Here is an 18709-nt window from a genome sequence, read left to right as displayed (position 1 = left end):
TGACCAAAACAACTTCAGTTTTAAAACAGGTTGACCAAGGACACCTAAAAATACTAGACTGAGTCTATGGTTATTTCATAATAGTTTACATATTCACCATATTTCGATTTAAAAATAGTTCTACAATGTTATGCTTTTTAACCAGGTAACCGGAATTACCATACAAATATTAGTGTACGCTGCAAGTGAGACTTGTAGAATTCATTTCAGCTTATGGGAAAGAGAGATCAGCTTAATTAATCTATATAAATAAAATCGTGTGAACGAAACTTGGTTTACAGATACCTTACTACCTGGGATGAGAGGTTCTGGGGATCTCGCGTCCCCCCTGCACACCTGGGCGGAGCTACAAACAGCTAATCAGATTTCACCCATTCATGTCAATGGAAAAAAAATGTAAAAGGCTGCTATTCTCACAGAACTCAAGCCAGAGTCCCCATACTTGGCACAGTTGGTCACTTGGTGACTAAGGTTAAAAATCCAGGAAAAGTGGGTGGAACATAAAACAGCCAATCAAATTTCAGCCACTCATTTTTAATGGGAAAATGTAAACTGCAGCCATTCTTACACTGTTAATCCCAGGGTTCTCAAACTTGCCACACTTGGTCACTGGGTGACAGATTCAGGAAAGTGGGTGGAGCCTACAGCCAATCAAAATTCACCTATTGATTTTCAAGGAGAATATTTAATCTGCTGCCATTCTTACACGGTTTATGGCAGAGGCTTCAAACCTGCTACAGTCGGTCATTGGGAGACTGAGGTCAAAATTCACTGAAGGGGTGGGGCCACAAAAAGCCTGTCCGATTTATTTGCTGGATAAACTGCTTCCATTCACACATTTTTGATGGCAGGAACTTTGAGTGAGTGTGTGAAGGTTACAGAAAGTGGGCAGAGCCAACACCAAATTTCACTGGTCAAATATAAACTGCAGCCATTCTTGCACTGTTAATGGCAGGGTTCTCAAACTTTGCACAGTTGTTGATTTTCAAGGGGAATATTTAAATTGCTGTCAAAAACAGCCAATCAGATTTGATTCATTTCAATGGGAATATGCAAATTGATACCAAGGACCCCAAAGCTCATAAACTTGGTAATTGAGTAACTATAGGTCAAATATTTACATTGCTACCATTCTTACACTGTTAATGGCAGAAGCCTCAAACCTGATGCAGTCAGTCACTGGGTGACTAGGGTCTAAATTCACTAAAGGGGTGGAGCCACAGTCAATCAGATTTGTTAGATTGATTTCAGCCATTCTGTTATTGGCAGGGGTTTCAAACTTGACACAGTTGGTCACTGGATGACTGGGATTAATATTCAGGAAAGTAGGTGGAGCCTACAACAGCCAATTAAAATTCACCTATTGATTTTCAAGGGGAATATTTACATTGCTGCCATTCTTACACTCTTAATGGCAGATGCCTCAGGTCTGGTACAGTCAGTCACTGGGAGACTGGGGTTTAAATTCGGAAAATGGGACGGGCTACAAATGCAACTTATTGAAGCTCATAAACTTGGTCATTGAGTGACTGTATGTCAAGGTTATAAACAGCCAAAACAAACTAACTTTTTAGATAAACTGCAGCCATTCTTACACTGTTAATTGCAGGGTTCTCAAACTTGACAGTGTTGGTCACTGGGTGACTGGAATTAATACTCAGAAAAGTAGGTGGAGCCTTCAACAGCCAATCAAAATTCACCTTTTGATTTTCAAGGGGAATATTGAAATTTCTGCCATTCTTACACTGTTAATGGGAGAGGCCTCAAACCTGGTACAGTTGGTCATTAAGTGACTAAAAGGAAGGAGCCACAAACAGCCAATCAGATTTTTTTTGCTGGATAAACTGCTTCCATTCACACAATTTTGATGCCAGGATCCCGAAAGTTCACAAACTTGGTAATTGAGTGACTGTGTGTCAAGGTTACAAAAATTGGGTGGAGTCAAAAACAGATTTCCATGGGAAAATGTTAACTGCAGCCCTTCTTCACTGTCAATGGCAGGGTTTTCAAACTTTGCACAGTTTGTTATTGGGTGACTGGGATTAATATTCAGAAAAGTGGGTAGAGCCGAAGAAAGCCAATCAATATTCACGTGTTGATTTTCAAAGGGGAATATTAAAATTGCTGCCATTCTTGCAATGTTAATGGCACAAGCATCAAACCTGGTAGAGTTGGTCATTGTGTCACTTGGCATCAAATTCAGAAAAGATTTGTTTTTAATGATGCCAAGGACTCGAAAGCTCACAAACTTGGTCATTGAGTGACTGTGTCCAGGTTACAAAAAGTGAGCAGAGCCAAAACAAATTTCACTGGGAAAATATAAATTGCAGGCCTTCTTACACTGTTAATGGCAGGGTTCTCAAACTTTGCCCAGATGGTCAATGGGTGACAGATTAATATTCAGGAAGTGGGTGGAGCCTATAATAGTCAATCAAAATTCAGCTGTTGATTTTCAATAGGAATATTTATATTGCTGCCATTTTTACACTGTTAATAGCAGATGCCTCAAACCTGATACAGATGGTCATTGGGTAACTGGGGTTCAAATGCTGGAGAGGGGGTGGGGGGGGGGGGTTAGTCACAAACCGCCAATCTGATTTATTTGATTTCTATGGTAATATACAAAATGATTGATGCCAAAGCTCACAATCTTGGTCATTGAGTGTTTGTGTGTTAGGGTTAGAAAAAGTGGGCGGACCCAACACCAGCCAAATGCATACCTGGGCAACGCCGGGTCATCAGCCAGTACAAAATAATTAGAGATTACCAAAGTTCAGTGTGCAAAATTGTGTCCCATGAAACCAGTTATTGGGACTTGTGTAACCCACACTTTGCATGGTTGTTTGTGAATAACAAACGTGTAAATATCTCAAAGTGATATTAAATGTTAGCCTAATAAATGCACCCTGACACAGCCATTGTGCATTATGCTACGTACACACATGCGACAACGATCGTTCGTTGAGGACGACGAACGAACTTTTAATTGACGAAAGAACGACCGAAGTAAAGTTAGTTGTAAAAAGTGTGTAACGATCACATCGTTAGAACGAACGTTACACCACGTAAAAGCACTTAATGCGCCTGCGCATAAAATTGTAAAGTTCCTTGGAGAAAAAGTGAAGTACGCATGTCCAGCCTGGTACGAACGATCGTTTCCAACGATGTACCACTTTTGCTAACGATCGTCGGTGGTAAAAATCCGCCTAGACAGAACTTTGTTTTGTAGCGATTTGCCTCGTTCATCGTTTGCCTTAATAGTCGTTGGTTCGTTTTTTGTAACGATCGTCGTTGGTAAAGATCGGGGAACGATCGTTACAAACGACTATAGTCGCATGTGTGTACGCACCTTTATACATGCATGTGATAGGTTGCAGGGCTGTGGAGTCGGTCCAAAAATCCACCGACTCCGACTCCAACTCCGACTCCTCAGTTTAGGATTCCACCGACTCCGACTCCTCTAATTTGCATATTACAATTTTGTTGATTAAAAGTATGTAACATGAAATTCGTCTCTTAACTGCTAACGCTTAGGAATTTTACAAGACAACTGAAGTGAGAAGGATATGTAGACTACTATATTTATTCCCTTTAGACTAAAACTAGTCCTTGGTAAGAGTACTTGTAAAAGGTACAAACCGGAACAAAGAACATCTATCAGGCCCTAGGCAGTGTAAGTGTGGGTACATGTAAGAATGATGTGCAGGTACTCTGCAGGGGAATGAGGAGATTGTAAACAGACAACACCTCTGTGTTCAATGTGCACAGCATTCTCAGTGGATTCCCTGCAGCTCTGTGGGGAGTGCATATGTAGAGTATAGTACTACTGTGTAACAAAGTAAACCTGAGACAGATGAAATTCGCCTTCAGGATAATCAGTCCCTCGTTGTCCTCCTCCGCCACCTGGATCTTCTGCTACGAGTCCAGGTACTTGAGCCAGTCAGGCGTAGTGCGCATGCACACACTCCGCCGCCAGGAGCATACTACACCTGTGCAGCACTATTGCGCAGGTGCAGAATGTTCCTGGCTGTGGGAGCGGCATGCGGCCGGACAGCGCTGACTGGCTGAATTACTAGGACTCATAGCAGAAGATCCGGGTGGTGGAGGACAGCGAGGGACTGATTAGCCTGAAGGGGGCTGGAGGAAGCCCCAGGTATGTATAAAACTTTACTTTTCATCCGTCTCAGTTACCCTTTAATTTGTAGTCACCAAACCAAATTTTAACAACATATCAAATTATTTGATTTCATCAGCAAAGGGAGTGCATACATTTGCATAAATCAGCATCAATGCAGAATTATTTCCATCTCGTTGACCATCTCTATTAGTGACACAGCTACACATCAGGCTTTATTCTTACAGCATAGATGTTATTTAGTATATATAAGAGATTCCTGTGTACACATCATATATACAGTCACAATCAGATATGTATATCTGACCTTAAAAATACGGGGACTGCTTTATTGAAGCAGCACAAGTAACTAATTTTGATTGGTTTATTTCATTTTTGTGGACTAAGCACAGCTATTACTGTATATATACTGTATATATACATTATTTGTAATGACTATTATCTGAGAAATAGAACATTTTATCATATTTTTTATTTTAATTACAGTTACAAATTCATTAGGAGTCGGAGTCGGTGCATTTTTTCCCGACTCCGACTCCAGGCACCCAAAATTGCCCGACTCCACGACTCCGACTCCACGACTCCGACTCCACAGCCCTGATAGGTTGGGACGGTTTATGCAAGTTTTGTATCCCAATACATGCAGCAATCAAATCGATTGGTCCATTTTGAAGCTGCATAAAATTTGCATAATCCCGCACAAACTTAGGTTTATGTAGATCACATGACCATGCCATGCAACCTCTGTAGCCCTGTAGCCCACAGCCTATTCATTATTGATGAGGTAGGTGGGGAGGGCCAACAAAGGTTTCATTATCTCTGAACTATCCCATTCAAAACAAAAAAAAACAAAAAAACACAACATACTTTCACTAAATAGTTAAACACTGCAAAAGAAAGACTTTTCTGTAAAATAAAATTCAGGCCACTTATACCAGTTTTCTCCTGTGAAATCAGCTTCACAGAATTCATCCACACATCCCGACTCTCTACAACAGGGTCTCGTAAAAATAAAGACTGTTGCTGCAGTGTCTAATCTGCCATCTCCCATTTACATAGCCACTCATATGAAAAATCCCCATTAAACTAGGAAAAAAAGTTAATAGCATGTAAATATTAAAAATAAATCGATAATATGAACATAGGCATAAAGGCTGCAAGGCAGAAATTACTATAAAAATCTTAATACTCAGTACAGTGAGAGACATGGCTCTTGTATTTGTTGCTAATCACATTCATATGAAATAAGACAATGAGGGAGAAGTAGATTATTTCTGTTCTTATTAAAAAAGATATCTGCCCTGAGACTGTTTCAAAAACAGAAGCTTTCAGGTAATTTGGGGAAATCCCACTTTTGACAGCATTCATTCACCAGACCAAATGTCCCAATGGGGAGACTTATGCCCAACTCGAGATATGGTGACAATGTTGCTTTCTTGTCTCCTAGCAAATGTTGCAGAGGCAGGAAGTGGGAGAGACTTCCCTCCATCTGTAATGGACAGGATAAGAGAGCCATATAGTGTATATTTTATGTTCTCCAATGATGGCAAGTAATTCAATTGGCAGGATACTGAAACCAAGAACAAATTATTAGCTGCCATCTCTGAAAGGCCTCTTAGCTGGGCAGTAACAGAAATTGTGCTTGTATAAAAAAATAAAATGCATATTTTGACTAATTAAAAAGGTCAATGCATCAAGTTAAGAGGTCTGTCCATTTACCACAAATACGAATGGCAATGTCCCACCGCCCGTTTGTACAGTTGTTGGATGGAGTGGCTAGCACTTCCGTTATACTGTAATGGGTTGAGCATCCATTATATTATCTCATGCAGCATGGTGAATTTAGAACTGATACAAATTAGAATGCTAAAATCTAGACAATACAATAATACCCAGGCTGACTATAAAGTGATGTTATTAAATGTAAAATATAATAATATCCACATTCAAAATACAGAGCATTGTTCATACAGAGTTTTGTCCAGAACACTGGATTCATATGGATCAGCATACCTGTTGAAATCCATGCTGTCCCAGCGACGGTTCAAGTGTAAATTTTAATTTTGTGTCCACCCCTGGGAAGGGGAAAAAATATGGTAAATTTACAATCTAGCAATTCAAAACAAACATAATTAGCAATGTTCAGAAGATGTAAGGTAAGCTGAAGCCATGTTCTGCTCATGAACAGGGTAATACACAGCAGACTGTCTGCTGAAAAAGTATAGCTGTGTACAAACACAGGTTTATTGCACTCCACCCTTTCTTTAGTAAATAATAACACTACAAGGTTTATTAAAAGCAGAGTAGAACAGCTGCCGTGTAAGTACAAGGATGATGACCGCTGAGAGATGACAGCCAGGAAGCTGCAAAGCCTTATTGTCTCATTCAGAAGTATGGTTGTGGAGAGGAGCAGGAGGTGCAGGGGCGCTGTCCAGTGCTGAAGCCCTACTCATCTCACCAAGAAATCTGCACTCATTTCACTAGGGAGGCATGTGTCTACCACATCTTGATGCACATTGACCCATGAAAGCAAAAGCTACACACGCTCACATCCATCTGCAATAAAACAGCGACAAGCACAACACAGCAAGCTGCCTTTCCTGCAAGCTTCAGTACCAGGTGCTTCCATCATGAAGAGAGAAGTCCCTTGTGCCTCCTTTTCGATTGGATTACAACACAATACAGATGAATAACAAAGCAACTAGTGGTAAGCTGATTATCCGTACACTGTATGGCTAAGCCATGATTAATAACCCCTTCCAAAATACAAACTAATCTAGAATAGACGACAAGCGAGAGAGAGAGAGAAATCTATGATGCTGCTGACATTTAGTGACTCAATACACCCAAGCCATCCTACGCAAGAGTTAACACACAAGATGGTGAGCTTAACCCCAAGGAACCCCATCCTAGTTAGATCACAAGAGGCTTTGTGAACAGTGCTATCTACTCACCTGGCTCCAGGGTGCACAGCAATCGGGGAGCTGTTCTGGAAATGCAGTTTCTCTTCTTAAGCACATTGCTAAGAATGTTCCCCACTCCTCCAGCATTTTGCCTCTTCAAGCATCTTCCCCCTCGTCGCAGGCTGCAAGGTATCCTTTCCTGTCTCATCTAGGAGCTTGTATGAAATCCTATAGGCACAAAGGCAGCCCAGATGACAGCTGCTGAATCCAAAAGCCTTTCAAAGGCAGCTCGCTTCCGTCAATGAGCAAATGCATCTGTTTACCGACTAGGAAACATCCAGCCTGTATACACTGCCCAGATCATTAGGGAGTAGCACAAATCAAGATTACCATGGTTTCTTCTCCTAGCAATCATAAAAGATCTGTAGCAGAGCAGGTTTAATGCAGTCAGTTTCCAGAAGCTGTCTTTTGTCGAGGAAATCTGCACTGCAGAGGCAACTGTGTGTAGATGCAGAAATGAGGAGGGACTGGGGTAGCGATGCTCCACCTACCAACAATTATATCATCATTCTGCAAGGGAGCCAGCTCTTTCTGAAGATACACCATTTAATTCCCTATGCCCAACTCTCACAGCTTTACCTAGCTACAAGCCTGCAGAACATGCAGTGGAAATTGCATTTTATTTCATTATCGACACATACATTCTGCTGAAAAAAAATCAATAACCGTCCAAAGGAAGGCACTAAGGATTCATTCAAAGGAAAAATGCTGATGCACTTCAGTTACTTACATTTTAATTCAATGAAAAATCAAAGGGTTAGGCAATGTGTGGTCACACTTCACTTGATATATATTGTCCAGAATTATGCATGCAATATACCGCTGGTCCTGGACAAGACAGCAGTTTCCTGATCTGTATTATTTCAGCCCCATCAGGCATTGACCTCACATCTGAGTTCTCTGGCATACATTGCAAAATCTGAGGGATTTGGGGGCGGTTGCGTAGGAATGCAACTGAGCAAGTTGGAAAACTTTGTCAGGGTGCAAATGTGTATACGCTTGCTGGGCTCTCCCCCTACCCTCTCCAGAACACAAACAGGAGCTGCTCAGATTGAGTCCAGTGCTTGCCTGATCTGTCACTGTACAATACCTCCCCCTGCCCCCACCACCTTTCTTTCCCCAAACATAAATAAATAGCAACTGGCCAAGGTGGGGGGGGGGAGGGGGACGCTATCATTTCAGTCTGATGACCCAAAACAGTATCTAGCTCTTATTGGTACTATCCATGTGATCTATGCAGGTCATTACATGGCAGGGATAGCTAGGTTGTAACTACTGTTCTTAGGAAGTAAAGGCCTTTGTAGATCTGCGTTCAGTAACCAAAACTATATTGGTGTACATTTTCTTCATGGAATGTTTCAGCATCTATAGCTTCTATGGATGATTTGTACTAATGTCCACTGATTGTTTCCATTTTAAATCAGATTAAACAAGGTCCTGAATGAGTTCAGTTTTTAAAAACCTTTGCTTCTAAAGTCATATGAAATCCAATCAAGTCATGATGTTATATAATCGGGACACATAAGGGCAGTTGGCATAAACACATCCAGAGATTCCAGGAAACCCCTCTGCTAACTGTTCTGGGAAGTCTGCATTACCCAATATGCCACATGACATTAGCCTCAAGTAAAGTCAGGGATAAAAGACTTTCTCCTCTCTGCAGAGATGCCCCATCAGGTTAGTACACCACTACACCACCAGGGACACCACTGCTCTAACTGTGATATTACCACCAGGAACATTACACCACTGCACTACTAGATTTTACATTGCTGCACCAGCAGAGACCAATCACTTGCGGGAATGTTACTAGCAAGGACAATCTCTTTATCAACGGGGTCATTACAATGGTATACCACCAGGAATTTTACACCGCTGCACTAGTCGGAACAATGCTAGCAACGAGTACACACTATAGAACCAGAGACAGGCAGGGAGTTTCACTATACCATCAGTGAACCATTCACTGCACTAACAGGAATATTATCACTAGCGATATTACATCACTGCAACCACAAGGGTACTACTAACAATGACATTACAGCACTGCACTAACCGGAATATAAGCACTACAGATGGAGCAGATAATAGCGCAAGCTGTTAAATTTGGACATGGCACTTTACTATTAAGGCCAGTTGCACACTATGGCGTTGTGATCACTGAAATTTTGCACCACGGTGTGACGGTTATTTACTTCTGGGAATCAAAGGGTAATGCACTGCAGCTTCTGCATTACCCTGCAGTGCTTGGGGCCCTTCTGTTGCATCGCACTGCACCTCAGGTACAGAGGCCTATCTCATAAAGACTAATGGCCACTGCAACAAGCTGTGGTGGGGGAGAGTACAGCAACGCCACATATGAAGGGGGCAAAATGTAATCGGTGGTTACCATTAATGTCAGTAGTGGTGAGGACATTAGGTGTAGGTAGGGGGTAGGTTAGTATTCGGTATATATGCAGGAAGGTTAAGTGTGAGAATAGGATAACAGGACGATAGTCAGATATCTGTAAACGTACCAATATTCTAATATTGGTAATATCTTGCATTTTTCTGTCTTTCATCGCGGAGCTTTTAAAGGGTACCAATAGTAAAATTACTACCAGGGTCACTACCCCAAAAGGAATATTATCACCTAGGACATTAAATAAATAATTTCACCAATAGCAATACTACTACTACCACCACCACCACGGCCACTACATCACTGCACCAACAGGAATATTATCCCCTAGGACATTACATAATTTCACCAATAGTAATATTACTACATCACTGCACCGAACAGGAATATTGCCACCATGAGCATTACAGCACTGAACTAACAGCAACATTATGACCTGGGACGTTACAGCACTGCATCAACAGGAATACCACCAGAGACATACTAGCTGTAACAGTACAACAATAAGAACATTACCACCAGGGTCACTACATCACTGCACCAAACAGGATCATCATTAGGGACATTGCAACAATGCACAAATAGAAAAATGATCACCTAGAACATTACATCACTACACCAACAAGAATATCATCACCAGGGACATCATATTTCTGTAAGTTCAGCAATGTCCTTGGATCCTTGGGGATAATATTCCTGTTTGCATATTGAGGTTAGCACCAGGGATACTACTCCATTGCACCAATAGAAACACTACCACCAGGGACATTGCAGTACTTAACCAACAGGAATATTATCAACTCAGACATCACATCTCTGCACACACAAGAATACTACCAGCAGAGGCATTGCTGCACTGCACCAACAGTAATACTGCCACCATTAGCATTACAGCACTGAACTAACAGCAACATTATGACCTGGGACATTACAGCACTGCGCCAACAGGAATACCACCAGAGACATTCTAGCACTACAACATTACCACCAGGGTCACTACATCACTGCACAGCACCAGCAGGAATATTACCACCATCAGTATTACAGCACTAAACTAACAGCAACATTATGACCTGGAACATTACAGCACTGCGCCAACAGGAATACTGCCAGAGACATACTGGCTCTACAGTACAACAATAAGCACACTACCACCAGAGAAATTACATCACTGCACCAACAGGAATATTACCACCATTAGCATTGCAGCACTGAACTAACAGCAACATTATGACCTGGGAGATTACAGCACTGCACCAACAGGAATACCACCAGAGATATACTAGCTCTACAGTACAACAACAGCATTATCACCAGAGAAATTACATCACTGCACCAAAAGGAATATTGCCACCGGGGAACAAGAACATTAACACTGCCCCAAAAAAAGAATACTACAACCAGGGATATTACTACACCAGTAGAATACCAACACCAAGGACATTACAGTACCAACATAAATATTACCAACAGCGACATAACAGCACTAAACTACCAGAAATATTACCATTACAGAACTGAACTAACAGAAATACTACTACTACTGGGAACACTGCTCCACCAGGGGTCCTACACCAATGCACAATACCAATTCATTTGCACTACCAGATACATTGCCACTACGCCACCAGGAACATTAGCTATCATTGATTGCAGCCACTACACCTGGATATGGATTGTAATAAATCATTATTAGATTGCCAGCTATAAAAATGGCGCCTCTTTTGTACACTATCGAATACACACCCTTGTAATAAATGCAGGACATATAGGACAAAATAAATACTGTATTTTTTGGACTAGAAGACTGGGGGAAAAAGTCACTGCGTCATAGTCCAAATGCAGGGAGTTCCTGACTTGTGAACGCCTGCCAATACATACCTCTAACGCAGGCATGGGCAAACTTTCCAGCTGTCAAGGAACTACAATTCCCACAATGCATTACAGCCATAGTCATAACTCATAAAGGCAAATGCATTGTGGCACTTGTAGTTCCGTAACAGCTGGAGGGCCGAGTTTGCCCATGCCTGCTCTAACCCATCGCAATGTCAAGGACTCCCTGTACTGTACCCATGCAGAGGGGGACAAATGGGGGGCACAAAGGAGCATAGAGAAGGACACAAGGGAAACACAAAGGGGCATAGAGGGGGGACACAAGGGGGAATGAGGACATAGGGAGACACAAAAAAGGTACAAGGGGACATGAAGTACAAAGTGGGCATAATACACAAGATGCCCCTGCACCATGGATGCACCAGGTTTAGTATACATCTTTTCCCTCTGTTTTTTGTCCTCTAAATCTAGGTGTGTCTTATGGTTAGGAGCGTCTTATAGTCAGAGAAATACGGTAAATAATGTCTGTTGGACTTTTATTGTTGTCCATGTTCCTCGTGATTCTCATTTACTTCCCATCTGGTTAAGCTGAGGGTCATGCTGTGCACTAGACGTCCCCCCCCCCCCCCCCCGGGCATAGAGAGACTGGGGACGGCACCCAGTGGACACACTGACAGGAGGTGGCACAGGGTGACAGGAGAAGGGCACAGAGTGACAGGAAGATGTACAGAGAGACAGAAGGGTGCACAGGGAGACCAAAAGAGGCACAGTGTTGGCAAATTGTGACAGGACGTGGCACAGGTGGAGCGGAGGAAGAGCAGAGAGGGCATAGGGGACATGGAGGAAGCACAGAGGGCAGCAGGAGGCGGCACAGGCAGACAAGAAGCGGCACAGAGGGAACAGTGATAAAACGAAAAAGGACACTGGAGGCACAGAGGGTCACAGAGGTATAGGAGGACAGAGGTGGCACAGAGTGGAAAACTGGGAGCGGGGTCAAGTGGAGGAACAGAGAAACACTGTAGCACAGGGGGACAGAGGATGCATAGAGGGACACTGGGAGCAGTGTTCCAAACTACATACAAATTTAAGAACCAACCCACAGTCCACAGCTCATTCGTTAACCAGGAACAATGCACTAAAGTGAGAGGAAAGAGCAGGTTATGCTCACAGTATCATCAGAATTAGAAAACGGATATTACGGTACGTCACCCCAGTGGAAGCATATAGCACAAACCGTTGTCAATCAAAAACTTAAAAATAGTAGCAGGTTTGAGATCCACATTTTAAAGAATAGCTAGCAGAAATATGACAAAGAAAGTGGTTTATACATAATATTTTTCTCTGTGGAAACAAAACCCATGTAGACAATGCCAAGGTAGGAGAAAATACTTTGCTGTGCTGGGACACAGATCTTATTTCCTGAAGCATCACTCTCATTAATCTAAACTCTGCTCTCTCTGTCCATTAACCACACTTCTCTCCTCATCCATTAACTTACCGGGCCATGTAGCACTTTGCAGATAAGTCAAGCATTAAATCCAGTCTTTCCATGTGCAGCTGCATTTTAAAAAGGAGGCTGCTATGGAAACACCTGCTGTAGGCTATAATTTGATTAGTGTCCTGCTCATTTTGTAAAATATCATGTTACACACTAATGGTGCTAAAATATGGGGAGTCATCACACTTCATCTTGGAGAGGGAAACACTTTTTTTTAGATAACAATTTTACCTCAACCAGCGACATCTTTCCATGAAAACAAAACATTTTTAAACTCAAACTTTAGTGATCTTACCAAGAGTGAATCCAGAAAGGACCTGATGCAGAATTAAGTTGTATTCCAGGCAAGCACAAAATTAAAGAACACAAAAGACACGTAATTTCGTAATGTGTTAAATTGTTTAAAAAAGAGAAACAATCCTAGAAAACCCCTCTTATTCATCTTTCCCAGCAAATGCTTACTTGGGGGGGGGGGGGGGGGGGGGGGTTAGGGAGGTTTTTTTGTTAATACAATTTATATTTTTTGGGAATTCCCTCTCAACCTAACACAAATAACACTGCCACCCAAAGTCCCCTCATACTCACCTATGGGAGTTTTCAGCTTTGGAGGCTAAGTGACCCCCCCCCCCCCCCAAAGTGGGCAGAGCTGCTCCTCACACTATCCTGGCTGTGAAGATCCCCCTTTCTCCTGTTGGCTTTCCTTTAGTTCTCAATCCTCTTACTTTTCTTTACTCTCACTTTGTATTTTTGGTCTCTTCTTTGGTTTTCTCCCTCATTTGCTTCCTTTTCCTTCGCTTACCTCTTTTCCCTTTGCACCTTTCCCGGTTTTCAGTTCTTTGCTCTTGTCTCAACCCTCCTGCCCCTTCTGTTTACTCATTTAAGGATGAGGGTGGTGTTTTTTTGATAAGGGAATGACATCCTGGAGAGTAAACTTGACCATACACTTTAAATCTGTGAACGTTTTTGTTTTTCTTAGCAGTTTCCATGGCATCAGATAGAGTTAGGCTAGTATATTTTTACACCGATTGTGTCTTATTCTTAATTTCAACACCCTTCTTTAGTTGACTGAATTCTCTCTGACTTGTGTTAATCTAAGCCTCCAACATGATTTTCCATAGGGTATGTACTGTTGCTCTGCTTGATCATTTCTAGGATTGCAGAGGGTATGGTGGGGATTATCAAGAGGGTTTCACTGAAATCTTCAAGCATGGGGATAGGATATTACAGCTTTAGGTACTGACTACACATCCAGCTCTTATGGATCTTCCTGCATCTTGGTTGTAATGTATAATCGGAGCATGTCAAGTTGTGAAAGCAGCTTCTTCGCTATATTGCAGTATTGGGAAGTTAGTGGTCTTTCAGTGTGGCCGAGGGGCTTCTGCCCATCCATCCAAAAATACACATTTCATATCCTCTCCGATTAGTTCTGCTCATTGGTGTAACTAAGGAGCTTGGGGCCCAAGTGCGAGTTCCACATGGAGCCCCAAGCCTGCTTTTGACATGGAGCCCTAAAACCTACTAAGGACAGCTGCAGTGTCAGAGAGGTGTACTTGGAGTACAGAAACAGTTTGTTAAGGATTACCCCTATACAATGCACAAATAGCGGTGTTCATTACCAGTATAGCACCAACAAAATGCTAATAAGATGGATGAAGGAGGGCACCTCTTGTCCAGGGACCCCCCGGTGCGGTCACAGCCCTCTGCATCCCGATATTGCTACACCACTGGTTCTGCTATTGTAGTAGCATGCCACTCATTTCAGGTCTTGTCTCATTTATGAATTTTAGGTCTCATTTCAGGTCTTCTTGTCTCATTTACTCCAGTAGCCCACTTATCAGATTGTGCAATTCCTCGACACACTGGCAGCTATATTTTCTCAATACACATGCAGGTTTGTAGGTTCTCTTTTAAAGCCGTCGTACTTTATTTCATCACAAGTCTACTGTCCAGAGTCTGATTAAAGTAAGAGACATTTTGGGCTTGATTCACTAAGATAAATAGCATGCCTCCAAGTTAACACGCCATATAGTAGCATAGCGAGCGCTACGAACTTATGCCTGCTAATTGGCAATGAAGAGAGCTCCACTCGTCCTGCCCTGAGCCCCTGCGGGGTTCGTAGTGCTCACAATGCTACTCTGATCAGGCATGTCATCTCCGATAAGGCGTGTTAACTCAGATAAGGCATGCTATTTGTTTTAGTGAATCAAGCCCTTTGTGTTCTGCTTGCTATTCATAAAGCTGTGAAACATGCCCATGACTCCTATTACCAGAGACCATGGCCCCTATTCAATTAACTGTTACTCCTGAGTTTTCTCCTAAGTGATCTTTTCAAACCTGGGCCAATGAAATGCCTTTGCAACCATCAGGAAACAAGAATATATGGAAAATAATTTTAATACTTTTTGACTTAATTTTTCATAATTTAAATTCCAAAGTGCTGAAAAAAAAGGGAATATCAAAATGTATCTCATAGGAGAAAAACATTATTTGAATTTGTGTAATTAAAATGTAGGCACATATGATTAAAACCTTTTCATTTATGAAAACAAAAGGTACTTATTGAAAGTGAAGCAAGTTAGGGATGCTCTATTATTTTATCTAATGCATGAATTTTAATAAATATGTCCAGTTTACATGTCCCTAAGAGAACCACTAAGAGACTCCGCTCTATGTTGAGAAAACCCTTTCCCCGATGATGAACTTTCTAACAGTCCTTTTTAAGATAGTGAAAAACATCATTAGCTCATGCTGTGTGGGAGTGAGACATCTGTGCACATTCCAACGCCAAAGCATAGGATTCAGCGCCTGCAGTCCGCAAAGCGCACACTTCACACAGCTTAGCTTAATGTATTCAGGCATATGAAACGCTGTTCCCAAGTACACTTGTCAAGAGACAAATATGGCAACTGCCATTGCTGACCACCTTTTGAAAGCTCTAACTTTAAACCTTGGTCTACAAGACCGCATTCACACTGTATGCATTGCAAAACACATGAAAATGCACACACACAAAAAAAAAAAAAAAAAAAAAGATAAATGCATGTCTGACTGTAGGCATTTTCACAGCCCATTTCTTACAGTGAATGGCTATGTTGAGAAGCACACCAATAACCAGTGCATTTTACCATATTAGCACAATACTGAAGCTACGGGAAAGCCGCTATCGTAACATGTGGTGCATGGGCAGCGTACCGCACATTAACATCGCAATGCACATGTAGCTCTGGCATTGCACTAATAGGGTAATGCCCCCCCCCTCCCCCCTGCCGTTAATACTGTTAAAAATTGCCATGTGCTGCCTTGCACATGGCAATGTTACCGCATCCTCATGCATCTGGTCCATAGTGTGAACAGTGCCATGGAAATTCCCTGTATGTGCCATTGTCAGGAAAGCACATGCTTCACACGTCAAAGACACATACAAAACATGTTATGCCTTTATAAAAAAAATATATTATATATATATATATATATATATAATATATATATATTATATATATATATATATATATATATATATATATATATATATATATATATATATATATATATATATATATATATATATATATATATATATATATATATATATATATATATATATATATATATATATTTATATATTAAAAAAAACAAAAAAAACACACTTGCCTGGAAACAGAAAATACAGATTGATATAACAACTCGCCTGCATATCAGTTCATGCCAGAATATCAACAGAATTAGAAAACTAGCATCTGCAAATAGCAACTTCCATAATCTTGTCATAACAGAAAATATAACATACATTTTCATGGAGGTTGCATTCACAGTGGGCCGTTATGATCGCACGTTATAAAGTCTTATAACACAGCTTACCGTGCTGCAATGCTAATCCTATGAGCCTTTCACAGTGCAACGTTAAAGTCGCATTAAAAATTGTTGCGTTGCGAGTTACCTCAACGCTGACACGTTGCAACTTTAACGTTGCATTAAAACGCAACGTCCCACTGTGAATACAGCCTAACTGTATCACTGGGGTTGCTTGATGCCTCTCCATTCAGATGTCCTGACTAAAAAAGACATCTGCAGCATTTCTCAGAAAAAAAAAAACTGCAAGAGCAGACATCTTTCGGCCCCTTTAGACAAGCATGCTCCCCACTCGCCAGTCTCCCAATAACACTATATTATGGCACCATCCACGCAGGCAATTAAAAGAGCTGCTCAGTGGGCCTGTCACCACAGACTGCATGGGACCAAACTACCCATTTTAAAACGTATTAATTGAATGGAGCAGCAGCTCAATTCACATTGCAGAAGTTGTGTATACGGCAGTCATGGATTTCCTTCATTTGGGGCCAGTCACCAGCCACCACTAACTTTGCACTGTGTTGGTCCTAACCCCACTTGCTACATCCCATCCCCAGTCCTGGATTAGCTCGCTTGGGTACAGGAATCGGCAGCCATTCTTGAAACAAAGATTTGCAAACTTTACAAAGTGATTAACAAACCCACAACTGAATTCCACAATGGTCAAAGGATCCTGGCTTGCTGGTTGCCCCCTCCAAACGTGTGGTATTGAAAAAGATAAAAAACATTTACTATGACCACATGACTGTGACAATAACCACTTCTCTACCTGAGCCATCCAGCAAAGTTTGACATCGTATAAATCCTCGCTACCCTGCCGCCGTGCCCCCCCCCCCCCCCCCCCCCCCCCTCCTTTCGTAGGACACAGTGATCATTACTTTGAGATATGGGGCTATTCTGTCAAGGATTTCAAGGGCAAGAAGAAAGTCACACCTGATTAGTTTCTTTAGGCATTCTGCCGATCATCTGCCTCTAATACTACATGCTTGTTTCTGGTGTTATTCAGACACTACTGCAGCCAAATAGATCAGCAGGGCAACTGCTATTGTTTAAAGGGAAATAAATATGACAGCCTCCATATTTCTCTATGCATCAGTAGTGTCTGAATCAGACTCCAGAAACAAGCACGTGGCTAATCCAGTCAGACTTCAGTCAGAGCACCTGTCCTGCATGCTTGTTCAGGGGCTGTGGCTGAAAGTATCTGAAGCAGAGGAGCAGCAGGAAAGTAAAGCAATTTGCATGGTTTAAAAGTAAAATGTCAGCTCCACGTCCCTCTCACCTCAGGTGTGTATTAATGCCAGTAGGTGAATAAAAATGTGCAGCCTGGCATACATGTACTGTATATGCAAAGGAGTTGAATTTGCATACTGGCACATACAGTATGTGGAATGGATTCAACAGCAAGCAAATACCTTCAGCTAATTTCCTCCAGAATCTGTCAGAATCCACCCATTGATGAGACATCCAATGCAGCAATAAACTAGACTGGTCAAATGGCATCCTGTGTCTGTAACGCTCAATAGATAATAAAAAAAATGAATGTTTCAAGTCTGACTCTTCTTGTGATTTTGGGAACCTCTGCATGCAATGTTGGCTATCACTCAGTAATAAGAAAATTAAAACAAACACCACCAATGGCATGAGGAGACTGAAAAGGCTCAAACACTCTGATGTCGTTGACGTGTCACATAACAGACATTTGGAAAACATGATAAACCAACAATATGGCCTAGTGCACACCAGAGCGTTTCTGCTGCGGTTTGCGATCCGCTTGCGGGTGCGGATCCGCTAGGGTAATGTATTTCAATGGGCTGGTGCACACCAGAGCGGGAGGCGTTTTGCAGAAACGCATACTCCCGGGCTGCTGCAGATTTTGGATTGCGGATGCGTTTCTGCCTCAATGTTAAGTATAGGAAAAACGCAAACCGCTCTGAAAAACGGCACTTCAGAGCTGTTTGCCAGGCGTTTTTTGTTACAGTAGTTGTTCAGTAACAGCTTTACTGTAACAATATCTGAAATCTACTACACCA

General features: G+C 41.8%; 1 protein-coding gene across 5 annotated transcripts in view; it reads right to left on the bottom strand.

Annotated features, from left to right (window-relative positions):
• Nucleotides 1-18709, bottom strand: part of TBC1D30 (TBC1 domain family member 30) — a 70710-nt gene that overhangs the window by 32061 nt on the left and 19940 nt on the right. For 3 of the 5 annotated variants that reach the window (XM_068276750.1, XM_068276752.1, XM_068276751.1), the window contains exon 4: nucleotides 6149-6210. In XM_068276750.1, coding sequence (XP_068132851.1) covers nucleotides 6149-6210 — 62 coding nt within the window. Of the gene's footprint in view, nucleotides 1-6148; nucleotides 6211-7089; nucleotides 7575-18709 lie in introns of those variants that run through there. The other 2 variants (XM_068276754.1, XM_068276755.1) reach the window with 1 other exon arrangement.

The sequence above is a fragment of the Hyperolius riggenbachi genome, chromosome 3 (assembly GCF_040937935.1).
Source record: "Hyperolius riggenbachi isolate aHypRig1 chromosome 3, aHypRig1.pri, whole genome shotgun sequence".
NCBI lineage: Eukaryota > Metazoa > Chordata > Amphibia > Anura > Hyperoliidae > Hyperolius > Hyperolius riggenbachi.
This window is presented reverse-complemented; position numbering and strand designations above follow the sequence as displayed.